This window comes from Magnolia sinica, chromosome 19 (genome assembly GCF_029962835.1).
Source record: "Magnolia sinica isolate HGM2019 chromosome 19, MsV1, whole genome shotgun sequence".
NCBI lineage: Eukaryota > Viridiplantae > Streptophyta > Magnoliopsida > Magnoliales > Magnoliaceae > Magnolia > Magnolia sinica.
In genome coordinates, this window is record NC_080591.1 from 1,039,969 (window position 1) to 1,055,719 (window position 15,751).

Consider the following 15,751-nt stretch of genomic DNA (forward strand, 5'->3'; position numbering starts at 1 on the left):
AGAATTTACTCCGTAGGATAACTCGATAACATATCCTGTAGTTTGGAAGCGGATTGCATGCTGAGTAACTAAGCGTACTGAGTAGACTCTGTAGGGTCCAGCGTGATTTATATATTTTATCTACTCCTTTCATTCATTTTATACGATAATTTTAGGGCTTAAGCCCAAAAATGAAGCATATCCAAATTTCAAAAGAACCACACCGTGGGAAACATGTGAATTGAAAGTCCACCATTGAAAAATTCTTGGGGGCCACAGAAGTTTTGGATCAAGCTTATATTTTTATTTTCCCTTCATCCATGTTGGTATGATCTTATGAATAGCTTAGATTACAAATAAAAGTTCAGTGGGGCTTAGCAGGGTTTCAACGGTGGAAATCATTATTCCCATTGTTTCTTATGTTATGCTATACTCGGGCCTTTTATATGCTTCAAATTTAAGCCCAACACCTTAAATGAGGTTTTAAAACGGATTTTCCAGCACCGAGCTGGGTACTGAATCACCGAAGATCAAGTATATCACCCCATATTAGATCAAGATCTTAAATTTCATCCTCATATTTAGTTCAGGTCAACCACACGATTGGAAACATTGTACATGGAAAGCTTCACCCACTAAACTATTTCCTTTGGTGTGGCTCAGATGAATCATATACGGTTTTGTAACCCAGGCTTAGTTTTGGTTTTTGGTGTGACATCCAATGGATGGAATGGATTTCACAGTTTCGTCACGATGGCCCTGTAAAAATCGAGGGTAGATGTCTCCCTCCTAAATGTTCTCATTGGTGTGGCCCATCTGAATCACAGGTTAGCCTAATTTCTTGGCTCTATGTCTTTAACTGGATTATACATATAATGATCGGAGTGGATCTCACATACATGTCAGAGTGGGCCCATAAAAAAATCAAATGTGGGAGTCCGTGTGGTACCTGTTCCCAACACACTACCGTTTGGCGTTATTTAAGATGATAATTAATGCTCATAATACTTGGCAGAGAAGAGAAGTGGCGTTATTTTGATAATTAATCCTCGTAATGCTGCTAGAGAAGTGATTTAAACTATCTTTGGAAAAGATTGTCCCGTTCGGGTTAGCCCATCATGGTGTTAATTTTAAATCTACCCCGAACATCAGGTGGGTGACCTCACCTTACACCTAAGATTCAAAAATCAGGTCCATCCTCGTTTCAGGTGGACCACGTAGCTGGAAATAGTTGATAAAGAAAAGCTCACACTCCAAACTATTTACGTTTGTGTGGCCTACTTGAAAGGTAGATGGATTGCATTTTGGGCCATAGGCCTAAGTTTTAATGTCGCATCTAATGATTGGAGTGGATTTTATATAATCTTTATGATGGGCCCTATAAAAATCAAGGGTGGACATCTCTATTCCAGCTATTTTCCTCAGTGTGGTCTACTTGAATCACGGGTGGGCTTTATTTTTAGGTTTTATATCCGACATAAGATTACACATCTAATGGTTGGAGTGGATCACACATACACATCAAGGCGAGCCCATAAAAATCAAGATAGAGCGTCTGCTGAAATTTTTTTTCCAATAAAAGTTCAAGTTGGAATACCGTTTAATGTCTAGCCAGCACGTATCATCCAACCTTTTATGTAAATATGACATCCAACCCGTCTAATAGATTGGTCCATCACAAGCATTACTTTTTGTAAAACACCACAGCAGCCATATATATAAGCCAGTAGGCTAAACACAATTTGGTTGATTTTAATGGTGGGAATTTCTATCTTAACTATCTACCATGGTGTAGCCTAATCAAGTGTTGAATCTACCTTAGTTTTAAGCCCTTGTCCAAACATGAGGTGGCCCACATGATGGACGGGATGGATCTACTCCACATGAATTCTTTTCTTTTAAGTTTGTGAAAGCAATGCCCTATTACCCTTGGAAGGTCATGCAAACTTTATGCTAATATTGAGGAGAGAGAAATTTACGACTATGGACCCCACCTTTTATCCGGTGGTTTTTAGTGAACAATACAAACTTAACATACGCACTTAGACCTCCTCGTACGGCCACGAATTCGAGGACAAAAATACCCCTGCCTTCCTCCAGGCAGAGACGAACGCTAACAAACGGTTTGGCGATGGGAACTCAGGTGGGGCCCACTGTGATGTTTGTGAGAAATCCTTCCCATCTAAGTTCATTCATAGGGTCACAAAGACCTGTATGAAGAGGAAAAACAAATTTCATAATGATCCAAAACTTCTGTAACCCCTAAAAGGGTTTCAACGGTAGATGTTTAATTACCCACTGTCATTTACAGTGTGGTCCACTTGATATCTAGATCTGTCTTATTTTTCATCTCAAGCCTTAATACGAGTTCGCCAAATAGATGAATGGTTTAGATATAACACATACCTCATAATGGGACCCACAAAAATCGGTGGGGATTACAACAGGGAAGAAAGAAAGGAAAAAAAGAAAAACCCGTTCGATCGGGTCAGAGCTGGGCCTATCGCTACGGATTATAACCATAGCCATAAATGTAATGCTATGCGCTTTTTTCTCTTTTTTTTTTATTTTTTATATTTTACATGGAGAACATTTTTCCCTTTACATTTTTCTATAATACATAATTATGTAAATATGTATATATAAGTATATAAAAATATTTTTCTATCTTTTAATTCATTTCTTTGTCTATTTATTTAACAAGCATATCTCCTAAACTAGAATGATTTACTTAACTTACCACATATTATTTTGGGGTAGGAGAAGCTAATTTAGCCAACCAACCTAGTTATTTTCCAAGATTCCATTGGGTCAATGATCAAAAATTTATTTCATTCAGCTCGTGGTCAATTTCAATCACTTCGCGGTCAAATTGAAAATTTAGTAAGGGGAACATGAAATTGAGTGAGGCAAACATGAAATTGAGCGGGAAAAACTAGAAATTCAGCGGGGCAAACTAGGAAATTAGTGGGACAAATATGAAATTGAGCAAGGGAAACTAGAAAATCAAATGAGGCAAACTAGGAAATCAGCGGGGTAAACATGAAATTGAGCAGGGGAAACTAGAAAATCAGCGGGGCAAACTAGGAAATCAGTGGGGCAAACATGAAATTAAGCGGGGAAAACTAAAAAATCAGCGAGGCAAACTAGAAAATCAGTAGGACAAACTAGAAAATCAGCGGGGCAAACTAAAAAATGCTTTTCATCTCTATGTGTTTTTGAGGTTCCCCAACATACAATACGTTGTCTCTTAGTTATAGGTGTTATTTGCCATTGGCCACTTCATAAATTTAATGTCAATGATGCTTTCCTTCATAAAGACCTCCATGAAGAAGTTTGCATAATGATTCCCCCTAGCTTTATAAAAGAGGGGGAGAAACATGTTTTCTGCCTTAACAAATCGATCTATGGTCTTCGTCAATCTTCGCAAAATTGATTTTAGAAATTCTCCTATACACTTAAAGAAGTTTACTATCATCAATCATTAGTGGATTATTTCTTTTTCACTCATTCAAATGACATTTTCTATTAGACAGTCCTTATTAACATTGATAATATTATTCTAATAGGAAATGATACAACCGTCATTAATTACTAATTTAAAGAATTTTTAAAAATCAAGTTTCATGTTAGAGATCTCAACCCGCAAAGGAGCAACCCTAGTTTTTCTTAATTACTACGGCAGCAGTGGTTTTTTAGTGTTTAACGATGTAATAAATATGTTTTTAATTAGGGAGGGGGGGGATCACGACTGTTTCTTGTAGTATGCTCCACCTGAGATTTGGATCTGCCTCATGATCATGCCTAAAAAATAAGCCGGCAAAATAGATATGGACCACACAGATTTTAAAAATAAAAAAACAAACAAACATCATCGTGGGGCTAGAGATCTTCCAGCGCCGACGCTCGTACCGGATGGGTCACTACCGAAACCGAGTTCTTTGGAAACTACGAAGAAGCGGATAGCGTACTGAGCAAACTCTGTGGGGCCCACCGTGATTTATGTATTTTATCCACTCCGTCCATCTATTTTATCAGATAATTTTTATAACTTGAATCCGAAAATGAAGCATATTCAAAGCTCAAGTGGACCACACCACAGGAAAGAGTTTGCATTGAAAAATTCTTGGTGGTCACATAAATTTTGAATCAAGATGATATTTTTGCTTTCCCTTCGTCCATGTCTGTGTAATCTTATGAATATGTTGGATGACAAATAAACATCACCGTGGGCCCTAGAAATGTTTCAACATAAAATTTCCCACTATTGCTTATGGTGTGGTCCACTTCAGCTATGGATATGCTTCAATTGTGCGTATTTTCTCTTTTGAGCGGATGCATACAACCACCCGTGGTGATGGCCGAGGAGGGGAGTGGAACCCACACACCTAGGGAAAGAAAACCCATGGTGATGGCAGCTCGCCCAAACCTGCTTTTAAAAAAACCCATGTTATAAGGAGAAACCATGCTTTATATGTAAATCCACTCCGTCCATCTGGTGAAGATTATTGAACCGTATATTTAAAATGTTAACCGGATAAAAATCTCTGATGGGACAAGCCAACGGGAACCATGTAAAACTGCTCCTTAAACCTAATTCACATAGTGTTTCCCCGCCTTATGTTTGTATCAGGCTTATTTTTGAATCTTCACTTCATCATCGCCAGTTTCATCTGATTGAAGGGTTTGCTGAGAGATACACACCATCTTGTCCAGCACACTAACCTATGGTCGGCATCCCATCTCCATTGTTCCCTTTGGTTTGGTCCATCTGAGTCATGGGTCAAGCTGATTTTTTCCCCCAGGCCCTGTAATCGACAATAGAACATGATGGACGGAGTGGATTCTACATATACAACATTGTGGGCCCCACAAGCTTGGTTGTTATAGGAGCTGGTTAAAACAAGTGTTGTAGATGATTCCGGAGTCCGGACCAAAAGCCCATGGGCAGCAGTACCAAAAAGGAGGAGAGACCAAACCACAAAGAAAGTGGGCCAAGTACCAACAGACCAGCCCAGTTCTAAGAATTCGATTGGTGGCCCACAAATCCGCAATTGTCAGCGGTTTCACGCTTAGCAGGACAAGGTCCAGTTCTCACAGGTTAGGAGCATAACATGTGTGTTTCTACCTTTTAGAAATGGCCCATCTACCTACACAAGTTATTCCTGCTCACTATTTTTTTTATAAAACAAATACAAAAACAATATTAATAATTCTCGTAGTTTTCATCGCTAGATAAAATTTGTAACACGGTATTTGCAATAAAATTGATGACGAGCAACATTTGTCACGAAAAGATTTTAGCGATGAGTCTGAATTTTTTAGCGACGAGTTGACTTGTCACAAAAAGTCTGAATTGTTATAGTGCCACTAATAAATGACGCAAATGTAACAAACAGGAACCATTCATCTGATAGTGAAATGCCATATACATGGCATACACTAAATATCAAGTGAACCACATTCTTCAGGTGTACTTTTTTCTTAACCACTCATTTTCTCATACAATTTTGATCTGCATGATCAGCAATCTAATATTTATTTTTGGTCTGAGGATGTTCCATGTGTATGATACTAGAGAACGGTCTGACATCCAGCAGTGAAAACGAGGCACACCACGAAGCTATTATGTGGGTGCAACTCAGATATACTGTGATTATAGATGTCATTTGAAGAAAATTACATCATATCAAGGCATCATCTTAATAATAATAATGCAGCTGAAATCTATCTTAGATCATCAACCTCTCTTAGTCATTGAGACCACAAGATTAACATGTTTCGGGTTCTCCTTCGACATGTGATCGGCGACTTTCTTTCCGTACCTCTGGAACAAATCATCAATTATGGCTTTGCCAAAGTGACTAACAAGCATAGGTTCTAATACGGATCTTAGAAACTTTGCCACCTTCATACCGCTCGCATACTTATCGCAGACAAAATTTCCGTTGTCGTCATCCATGCTCGGATCCCAACTTACCTTGAAGATTTCCAGTTCACCAAGATCGAAGGATCCTTCTCTCTCAATTGCAGCCTTAACCTCGCCGATGGACGGTGGATAATACGGCACGTTGAATGAATCCACCTTTGCCTCTTCCACCATTCCCTAAATTATATTCAATTAATCAAGTGATTCAAGTGTAAAACAGCCATTATTTGTTGTAATTGGAACTCGTCTCAATAGCACTTTGCCAAGGCCAACCCTGTGTGTGAACTAGATTTTTTTAACTTGAATCTTAGACAAGTTGATGCAATGAGCTAACGTCTATTGAGAGAAGCAACAACCTCAACTGACGAGTCATGTCCATTGGACTATTTACTATGCACATTTCATTCTTTTTTTATGAAATTAACTGGATTCGGATTGGGTCCTTACTCTTGCTCGGGTGGTAGACTCTTGGGAGTTTCAACACCGGGTCAAGGGTTCGAGTACCCATAGGTGGTGAAATTCTACTAAGGCGTGAGGGTGTGGGGTGTATGTGTGTGCGTTAAAAAATAATAATAATAATAATAATTTGAAAAAAAAAAAAAATGGATTCGGATTGCATCCAACAAAATGCTGGATGCATCTGGTCCAAAACCAATGAAAAAGTGCCATGAGCATATATAGTATAGGACCCATGCTGAAAATGTAAAAATTCTCAAATTATTTTGTCCTTTTTACTGTAGTTCTTATGCTTGTGCACATGTACATGGTGCTATTTCATTGGTGTTCGATCAAATGTCCGTTGCAAAAATGTACCCATGCACAATCACATTCAAATGAGGAAAAACTTTTTCTTTTTTTTTTTTCGTTTTTCAAGAAAGGTGGGAACATAACACCTTTTTTTTTTTCCCCAAAAACGGTGGGAACATACCACCTGAAATCTATAAAGAAGAAAGGAGGAAAAAAAAAACTTTGATACTATAAAATGTAATGTGACTTACACATACTGAAATTAACCGTCCAAATCATGATAGATGCCAGTTTAATTAGATGGGCCATGAACCAATACTAGTGATAAATTGATGTCCAAAGGGGCTGCTTGATGGACATTTAATGAAAATATTTATATGAACGGTCGAAAACCAATGGACTGGAATTCCCTGCAGAACCTGTACTTTTGAGAAGTTGTGCATAGGGTCACCATGCATGTTGTATATGTAAAATCCACTCCATCAATTAGTTCCTAAGGCCAAAATATCAGCCAGATCCACAACACAGGTGGGCCATCCCACATAGATCAATGGGGATGGTGGATGCAAATCATGGGTTTCCATGTTGGATCATCACGGTGTGTATTTTCCATCAAATCCATTAATCAAGCATCACTCACCTGGATGAAGATGGAAGACACAAATATCAGCCTGATACAAACTGAGGCTGGCAACAACTAGTGAATTTAGCAGTTTTTGGGGGTAATTTTACATTGTTCCCTTAGGCGAGCCCATATGAGTTATTCATCCATCTTATCTTCTATATGTATGTTCCAAATAATGGTCCTCACCTGATAGACGGAGGGAATTTTATATATTCAACACAATGGACCACACAAAGTTGGTTGTTTTGTGCAAAATAGGTGTTGCAGACAATTCAAATCAGAAACGAACAAGCAGATCCCATTAATCAGAGGCCAAACTCATCCAATCAATCTGATTTCGAAGGTAAAGAAACATCGGTAGTGGGTCCTACGAGCTAGATGATGCCAAGTGAACAAATTAAGAGCATACCTCAGAGACCATGTCATCAAGTGCAAGTGCTAAAAGTTCAGCAACGTAACGACACTCCTCACTGCAGGGGTCTGGGCTTGTTCTGCCTACTAAAGTGATAACCATCTTACCCCCCTCCACTATTTCTACAGAGCGAGAGCTGAGAAAGAGGGAGAAATCACCATTGAACTGCTCTGAATAGGCTTTGAATACGAGAGGGTGGCTAGACTTTCCCATGCATATATTCCCTTTGTTCAATGCAATTCCATTTTCAGTCTCAAGCAACGGAGGTACCTGCCATTTTAGCAATTTATTATTATTTTTATTTTTTTTAAATGTTAGGATATATGTACGACAACACTACTAACATGGTTACGCTGCTTTTTTTCTTCTTTTTTTTTTGACATTAGGTGCGGAAAGTCAAGCCAAACTGTTCGTTAAGGAGTGACGTGTAGCAAAACATTGGCTGTGTGAGAAATGATGAGCAATATAGACGTGTGGCCCACCTCATCCTGGATCCCCCATACGTGTCAAACCGGACAAGTGCAATGGATGATAAGCAGGCAGCTAGAAAATACTAAGAAATTGTATAGGTAGCACACTAATAATTAAAAATAAAAATAAGCTGTCTAAGACATAGAACGACGTCATAAGTATCATGAACCAAACATTCACTCAAATCAGGTTGGGTCTCATGCATGGTAGGGCTTGTTGTAATAGATGACTTAAATCAAGTATGTATCAAGTATGTTACTGGGTCTGTCAATGTCATTGATAGTCTGTTCGATGTCACATTCGATGGCATCGAACAGTTCTCGATTCCATTGATGTCTTCTGAATTTTCTTTAGTTGGTTATTGGACTAATTGGGCACTTTTTCGATGTCATCGATGAGTATTCAATGCCATCGATAATTTTTGAAAAATCATGTTTTGTCTATAAACAGTTGATGTATTAGATCGATGTCATCGACAAGAGTAGTTTAATAACATTGACAGGGCTTCAATGGCATCAACAGATTCTACACAAATTTTTCACAAAATTGCGAAATTGTAAGATTTGTTCTCAATTTCATTAGAGATTCTTTCCAAAGCTATATATATGGGTGTAAATAGGATTGGGAGGTATTATAAGGATTTCTAAATCATCCTAGTTTTCGAAGAGATGTAGTAAGGGTGAGATTCGAGGTTTTTTGAATCGGATAAATTTTCTCTCTTTGTAATTTCTACTTTCATAGTGATCATATGTTGCTTTATGCTGTGATTTTTTTCTCAAAAGGATTTGTCCATGTTAAAATCTCTTTGTTCTCTTTGTGTTTGCTTGATGCTATTGGATTGCTTTCCTTTTTTTTTTTTACACACGCACACACACCCCACACACTCACTCTAGGCGAATTTCACCACCTATGGGTATTCGAACCCTTGACCGGGAGTTGAAACTCCTGAGAGTCTACCACCCGAGCAGGAGTAAGGACCCATTGGATTGCTATCCTAAATTCATCTCTGTGTGCTTCCGTGATCCCCCGATAAGGCCCACCATAAACAGGTCATGACAGAAACCCACTTTTGATAAAATTTACAAGATATTTGATTTGGTCTTTGGCCGTTGAATTCTTCCATTTTAATCATCAACCTCTTTTCATTTTAACCATAAATTAGACATTTAAGAATTGACATATTCAACACAAATTGAGAAGATGGGAGGAAGAAAAATGTAAAGGGAAAAGAGATACAACTACGATAAAACAAAGGTATGAACTATAATGAAAAGGAAGTACTCAAATAATTTCAACAATGGACAATTAATCTCAAATCGTTCTTATATTTGTGGGTTATTTAAGTTTTTATATATGCCATGCCAGGTTTAGCTCGATGGCTCCGTTGTAGACAAAGACTCTTTTTACAGTACCACTGAAGGTTGAGTCACACCGTCAGTTCTCCATCAATTCCAATGCGCGCCCTTGATTTTTAAGAAGGGAGATATACATTGTGGGTCCCACCGAATTCAAGGCACCGATGTCCTACACAAGTGTCATGTTGACCGGAAAGATGGTAGAACACCACCCAAGTGGCCCGACAATGGAGATTTCTTTCTTTCATGACAGATGATGTTCGGTCAAGATTGGAACTCCAGGAGTGATTCTAGTGACAACTTGTGACTAGAATCACTCCGCATGGCACACGTGCCAACACATAAGATGCGGATGTGAGCGTGTGTCCCGAATGAGAATTGAATTCCCATTTCTGAAAGGTCTTTACATATCGAATGTCAACCGCATCCCACCGTCCATATTATATTATTCGTAGGATGGGTCTAAAATTCCTGCGTCTTGTAAACGCAGGTGTTGGGAAGGAGTTCGTTCTTCTCCTGTTGAAACTCAGAATTCTGATTGTGCTGCAGAAGCGAATTTCCTACAGGGTTTTGATACGGTATGCTGCAGACCGTACCACAACTATGATAAGTGGGTGGGTTTTTCAACCCGAGCGCATCTCAGATGATGATCTGAACCGTTCATATTCTAGATTCAACACTAAAGAGACCGTCCTAAGAAAAGTTTATTGAATGGGATTTTACGCATGAGGATAAATTAATGGAATTTATGCATGAGAATAAATTTAGAACATTTAAAAGTAAAGTTTGATTGACACATATTCAAATCCTACAGGATCATCAGATAAACATGTTCCCCATGCCTTACTTTTGTAGGTGCACCGTCACCTATCAAATGCCGGGAGCGGATTAGCTGTGACCCAAATGTTGTGGGCCCACTTGATACATCAGTTGTATATTCACAGTGCCCATCTATTTTTTCCATATCATTTTATGATGTCATCCTAAACCTTATAGGAGCTGTAAGCTTGGCTTGAAGTAGCTCGGTTTGACTCGACTTGAATGGTGAATCAAGGCAAGTCGAGTTTTATATGACCTCGCTCTTTTTAAAATAAGCTGAAGTTGTGCATAATAGAACTTGACTAAGCCCAACTTGCCTCAAACTCAGCTCAGCTTAACTTAGAATTTTATATATATATATATATATATATATATGAGGTCGACCTCATAGTAACTTCACATGAGGTTAAGCTGTGGGCCCCGCTCTTTTGGAAAATGAGTTGAAGTTGAGTATAATGGAACTTGACTAAACTCGACTCGACTCAAACTCGGCTCAGCTCAACTTAGAATAATATTATATATATATATCGTAAAATTTAAAAATTAAAAAAACCACCCTACCCTATCGTCCCTTCCTTACATTTTCATTTTCTTACTCAACCCTTTACGCCCGAGCTCCTCTCTCTCTCTCTCTCTTAACGCGCGCGCACACACACACCCTCGTGCTTAGTGGAATTTCACCACCTATGGGTACTCGAAGCCTTGACTTGGTGTTGAAACTCCTTAGAGTCTACCACCGGAGCAAGAGTAAGGACCCGAGCTCCTCTCTCTCTCTCTCTCAACAGCAAAATACTTTTATCTTAATCTACTATTTGATTTTTTTTTTTAATTTACGTAATTGTTTGAAAAAAAAACTGCAAATCTTAATTTTGATATTTGAGATTTTAAATCTTTGATTTGGGAGTCAGGTTGGAGCTTAATTGGGTTGGGAGCAGGCTCACCTTGACTTGAAGTAAGCTTACCTCAACTCGACCCGCTAGCTTGCCTAGATCTCACATCAAAAGATTTGGCAAACAAGCTAAGCTCCAATGATAAGCTCGACGGCAAACAAGCCAAGTGGGCCCCACAACTCTGTTGTTCCGTGTGGGCTCTCTGTAACGAGTGTTGGAAATTCTAATGTGTGTGTTGCGCCAATTTGGGCCCACGTGCTGAGTGGTCTGTTTATCAAAACTGTCTGTATTTGGAACTATCTGCAAGGTGATCTACGAAACTTATGGTTGAGCGGGTGAACGTGGCTCTCATTATCTAATGATTGAGTGCGGATCGTCCTTGTTGGAGCCACGGGAAAATTCAGTGGCATTGCTTCTCATTGGTCCACGTCGTGCTTATGACTCCAGCTAGCCGGATTTTTACAATTTTTTTTTTAGAGCATGAGTCTAAAAACAAAACACATCTGAAGCTCAAATGGAGCGCACCACGTCAAAGGGGATTGAGCAAATAATGTTGAACCTTCTAGAAGTTTTTAACTGTAGGCATCCAATTCCCCGTGTTTCTATAGTGTGGCAACTTGAGCTTTGGATGTGCTTGTTTTTTATCCCATTCCATGCAATGTTATGAAAAAATGGATGGACGGTGTAGATTTGATAAATACATCATGATGAGACTAACAGAAGTTCCACGTGTCAACACTTATGGTTTTCTTCTCTCGACCGGTGAGACCCTGTAGACGGTGCAGCCATTACTGTGGTGCCCACCTTGACGTGTTTATATTCGGTATCCAAACCGTTAATCCGTTTTTTAAGATAAATTTAGTGCATTATTCATAAAATGAAACAGATTATGAGAGAATTAATAAAATAATAAAAGAAAAATATATACGGTTCATATCACAGGACCATCTAAGCACGCGGACCCCAGCGGATGGCGAGACACACCGGATCCTGTGTCGCTACAGTGCCAAAACGAAGTAGTTTGGAGCATGGAAAACTGAAAATCCCTCCGTTTCCAAACCAGAGAAACTTTGAAACTCTGGCAGAGCGTGATGCTTGATACACATGACACCGAAAATTTGTATAATTACCAAACAAATAACACAAACTAAACTACTTAGTTACGATTGATCATAAATCAAAATTTACACGGGGCCAAATTTCTAACAGTTCAATGTTGGGGACATCTAATGAACGGTTGAGATGAAAAGTAGCGAAAGATCCTAATTCAACAAACAGATTTACATTAATGAAAGTTAAAGTCGTCCAATCGATATTGGGTAATCATCTATACACTGAGAGTTTTGAGAGGGGTTTAATTTGAGTTAAAGCATGCCACTTATAGATTCCAGAGTTACTGCGTATCAACCATCACGTTCCGCCGGAGTATCAAATAGCTCTCTCATCCAGAGTTCAAAAAAAAAAAACCGAAAATGCAATACGATTTAAAAGCTATGGAAGAGGAAACTGACCCGAGAAAGCCAATGCAGACAGTACGAAGAATGCACGAAGTGTAGACTCCTATATGGAAAGAGCCTCCCATAGAAGGATCCCGGCACGCCGGCGACGTAACACGACCCAAAATCGTCACCCTTCTCTTTCTTGAGTTTCTCGTAGAAGCCCGGCAATGACCTGAAAAGGTTGTTGAAATCATTGGACGGGAGATCGTTTAGAAAAACTCGAAACTCGGGCGATGGACGTCTCAGATGGAGGCGTATCCCATCCACGGTATCTATGATCTCAGAGATAACTAACAAGGTGTTGGGTCCTGAAGAACAGCCCAAGTCTGCAATGCTTAGGCTATCTGGGAAGGTGCAATAGAGCTCTTGTATGGCCTTCTCTACTGCGTGCTTTGCCTTTTGTATTGCTGTTTTCTGTAGAAATTAGGAAAAAGGAAGAGAAATACATGAGAGAGAATGAAAGAGATGGATAGAGAGAGAGAGAGAGAGAGAGAGAGAGAGAGAGAGAGACCGGCAGAAATGAATTTTGAGCATAGCTGGCTTCTCCATCTCCACCGTTCATGTGAAAAACATGCTCCACATCCATGTCTTCGATTCTTCTAAGGTTTTCGTTCTTCCCGAAAAACAAATGCTTCTCTTTCATGCTTCAAATAGAGTTAGGCTGCTATATCTTCTCCTCTCTGGAATCCTCTACAATAGCGGTTTTACGCAGTGCAGTGCGTAAAACACCCAAGTCTGTGTGCCCCACCATATTGGATATTTAAAATCCCAACTCAGGTGGGCCACACCACGTGGAACAATGGGAATGGTATGCCAACCATAGGTTTGTTTGTGGGACCACGATGGTGCCTATCTTTCATCAAGACCGTTAATTACGTGTTACTCACCAAGACGAACTGAAAACAAAAAAAAAATCAGCCTGATACAAAACCCAGGCAGTGGTTTTGAGAGTAATTTCACATTGTTCCCACTGGTCATGCCCATATAAGTTTTTAACCAGGCTTATCTTTTTTACGTGCGGTAAAAATAACTGTTTTCACCCAATGGACGGAGTGGATTTTACATACATATACAGCAAGGTGGACTCCATGGGGATTGGATATTTTACGCATAAAACAGGTGTTGCAGAGCAAAGCAACACCAAAGAGGTGAACGAACCGTACTTCACTTTCATAACTAAGTGATCTCTCGATGAAAAGGGCAAAAAGAAATCTTTCCATTCCGAAACTTTTATACTCTGCCAATGTGTGATGGATGATACGCAGGCACTTAGAAATTACTTAAAGATTTCACGTGTCATTATTGCACTTCAAATTAAATTATCCAAATTATGGGGTCCTAGTTTAGATGTACCATGAACCAAAATAAAGGTTTTAAAAAAAAAAAAAAAAAAATCATCTGACTGTAGGATTGGTGGACATTGATTGGACGGTTAAAAATGAAAAACATCATGACCAATGTCTTATTTCATCATAACAAGTTGCCATGAGTAAGATGTCAGTTAGGATTGCGCAGCAAGTCCACTTCTACGCTTGTCACTGAGCGATAGTGGGCTCCACGGTGTATTTGTCGTATGCAATTTCTGAGGAAACTGCGCATCAAGCGTGATACGCTGACAGAGTATCAAATCACTCCCCTTTTTTTAGAAGGACGTGATAAACGTCTATGCTGTTTTTGTGCAACCAAACGCTTACATTTATTTGTTTTGACCCCAAAATAAAAAAATAAAATAAAATAAAATAAAACGGTGGGCATGAAGATCGTGGATTCTTTAAGTAGTAGAAAGACAGACTGACAAGTAATGTATGTGTGCACATTAATAACTAGCGTGTTTGTATATATGTATATAGAAGTTCCAATGATATACGGTTGTGATAGAACCTCACGGATTGAAAATCATCATCAGTCATGTAAAAGGGAGAAACTATTTTATTTTTATAAATTATTGATTCTACAGTAATGCTACGGAGATTAGATTGAGTAATTCGGTTACGCAACCAAAAGCTTTGTGGGCCCAACATGATGCTTATGCCAGAGTGACTCCCTCCATCAGTTTTGCCATATCATTTTAGAACGTGATCCCAAAACTCTGAGTGGGCCGTACCACAAGGAACGTTGGGAATGAGACCGTCCACCACCGTTGAAACCTTTCGAAGGCCCACAGCTATGTTTATATACCATCTAACCCGTTCACAAGGTGAGTACAATCAAGATTAATGGATCAAGGGAAAAATCAATTACCATCCTCACTTATTCCTTGTGTGTCCCACTTGAGTTTTAGATTGGCTTGATTTCTCGGCTCATTAATGGAGTGGATAACACACACACATCACCGTAGTATTATAGTATAGATGATGAGATCTACCGTGAGTGAGATTTTTTTCCCATATATCTTATAAATAAATGGCCTGGGATGATCACATGGTAGGACAGCTGGCCATATCTTTTATGTTTTATGTGTTCATTTAACTAACACGTAAGACAGGCTCAGATGCTTTTCGGGTACTGAAAATTGAAGACAGGAATAATAGGCTACTCTCTTATTAGTATGCTTTTTATGTAACATGACTATCCACATTTGTGGAAATGGACTGTACGTGAATATGCATATGGCCAGAGATAAAAGTGGTTTGCGAGTCTTGAGAGAGAAGGAAAGAGAAATTGTCCTTCAAAGTAGGTTTCTTTTTATAGTGAGAACCTCCAATTCTTGGTTTTATTTTTAATTAAATGCCAATCCAACCCCTTGAAATCCATTCTTGCATATTTTGCTTTACTTGTATGAAAGGACTACTTGCATTTAAAATTACTATCTTGGCAAAACAAAGATGTTATATGGGTTTTGCTTGGTTAGGATGCCTGCCTAACACAATTTTGTATGAGGGTGAGTTTCACGTGGGATTTCATTTTTGAGTTGTTTGGTTTTCAATTTTCTATAAATGAAACATAAAGTAAACGAGGCATCATTATTATTTTCAGATTTTTGGGTCCTTACTCTTTACCCGGGTGGTAGACTCCCAGGAGTTTC

The 15,751-nt window shown here is 39.0% G+C and overlaps 1 protein-coding gene across 4 annotated transcripts in view; it reads right to left on the bottom strand.

Moving 5' to 3' along the window:
* Window positions 1-5,627: 5,627 nt before the first annotated feature.
* The window catches only part of LOC131234852 (probable jasmonic acid carboxyl methyltransferase 2), a 28,705-nt gene continuing 18,581 nt past the window's right edge, over window positions 5,628-15,751 (bottom strand). For 2 of the 4 annotated variants that reach the window (XM_058231833.1, XM_058231836.1), the window contains exons 4-7: window positions 13,238-13,357; window positions 12,739-13,140; window positions 7,690-7,962; window positions 5,628-6,085 (exon numbers count right to left, since the gene is read on the bottom strand). In XM_058231833.1, the coding sequence (XP_058087816.1) occupies window positions 5,720-6,085; window positions 7,690-7,962; window positions 12,739-13,140; window positions 13,238-13,357 (1,161 nt within the window). In that variant the 3' untranslated portion in view covers window positions 5,628-5,719. The remainder of the gene's footprint in view (window positions 6,086-7,689; window positions 7,963-12,738; window positions 13,141-13,237; window positions 13,358-15,751) is intronic. The other 2 variants (XM_058231834.1, XM_058231835.1) reach the window with 2 other exon arrangements.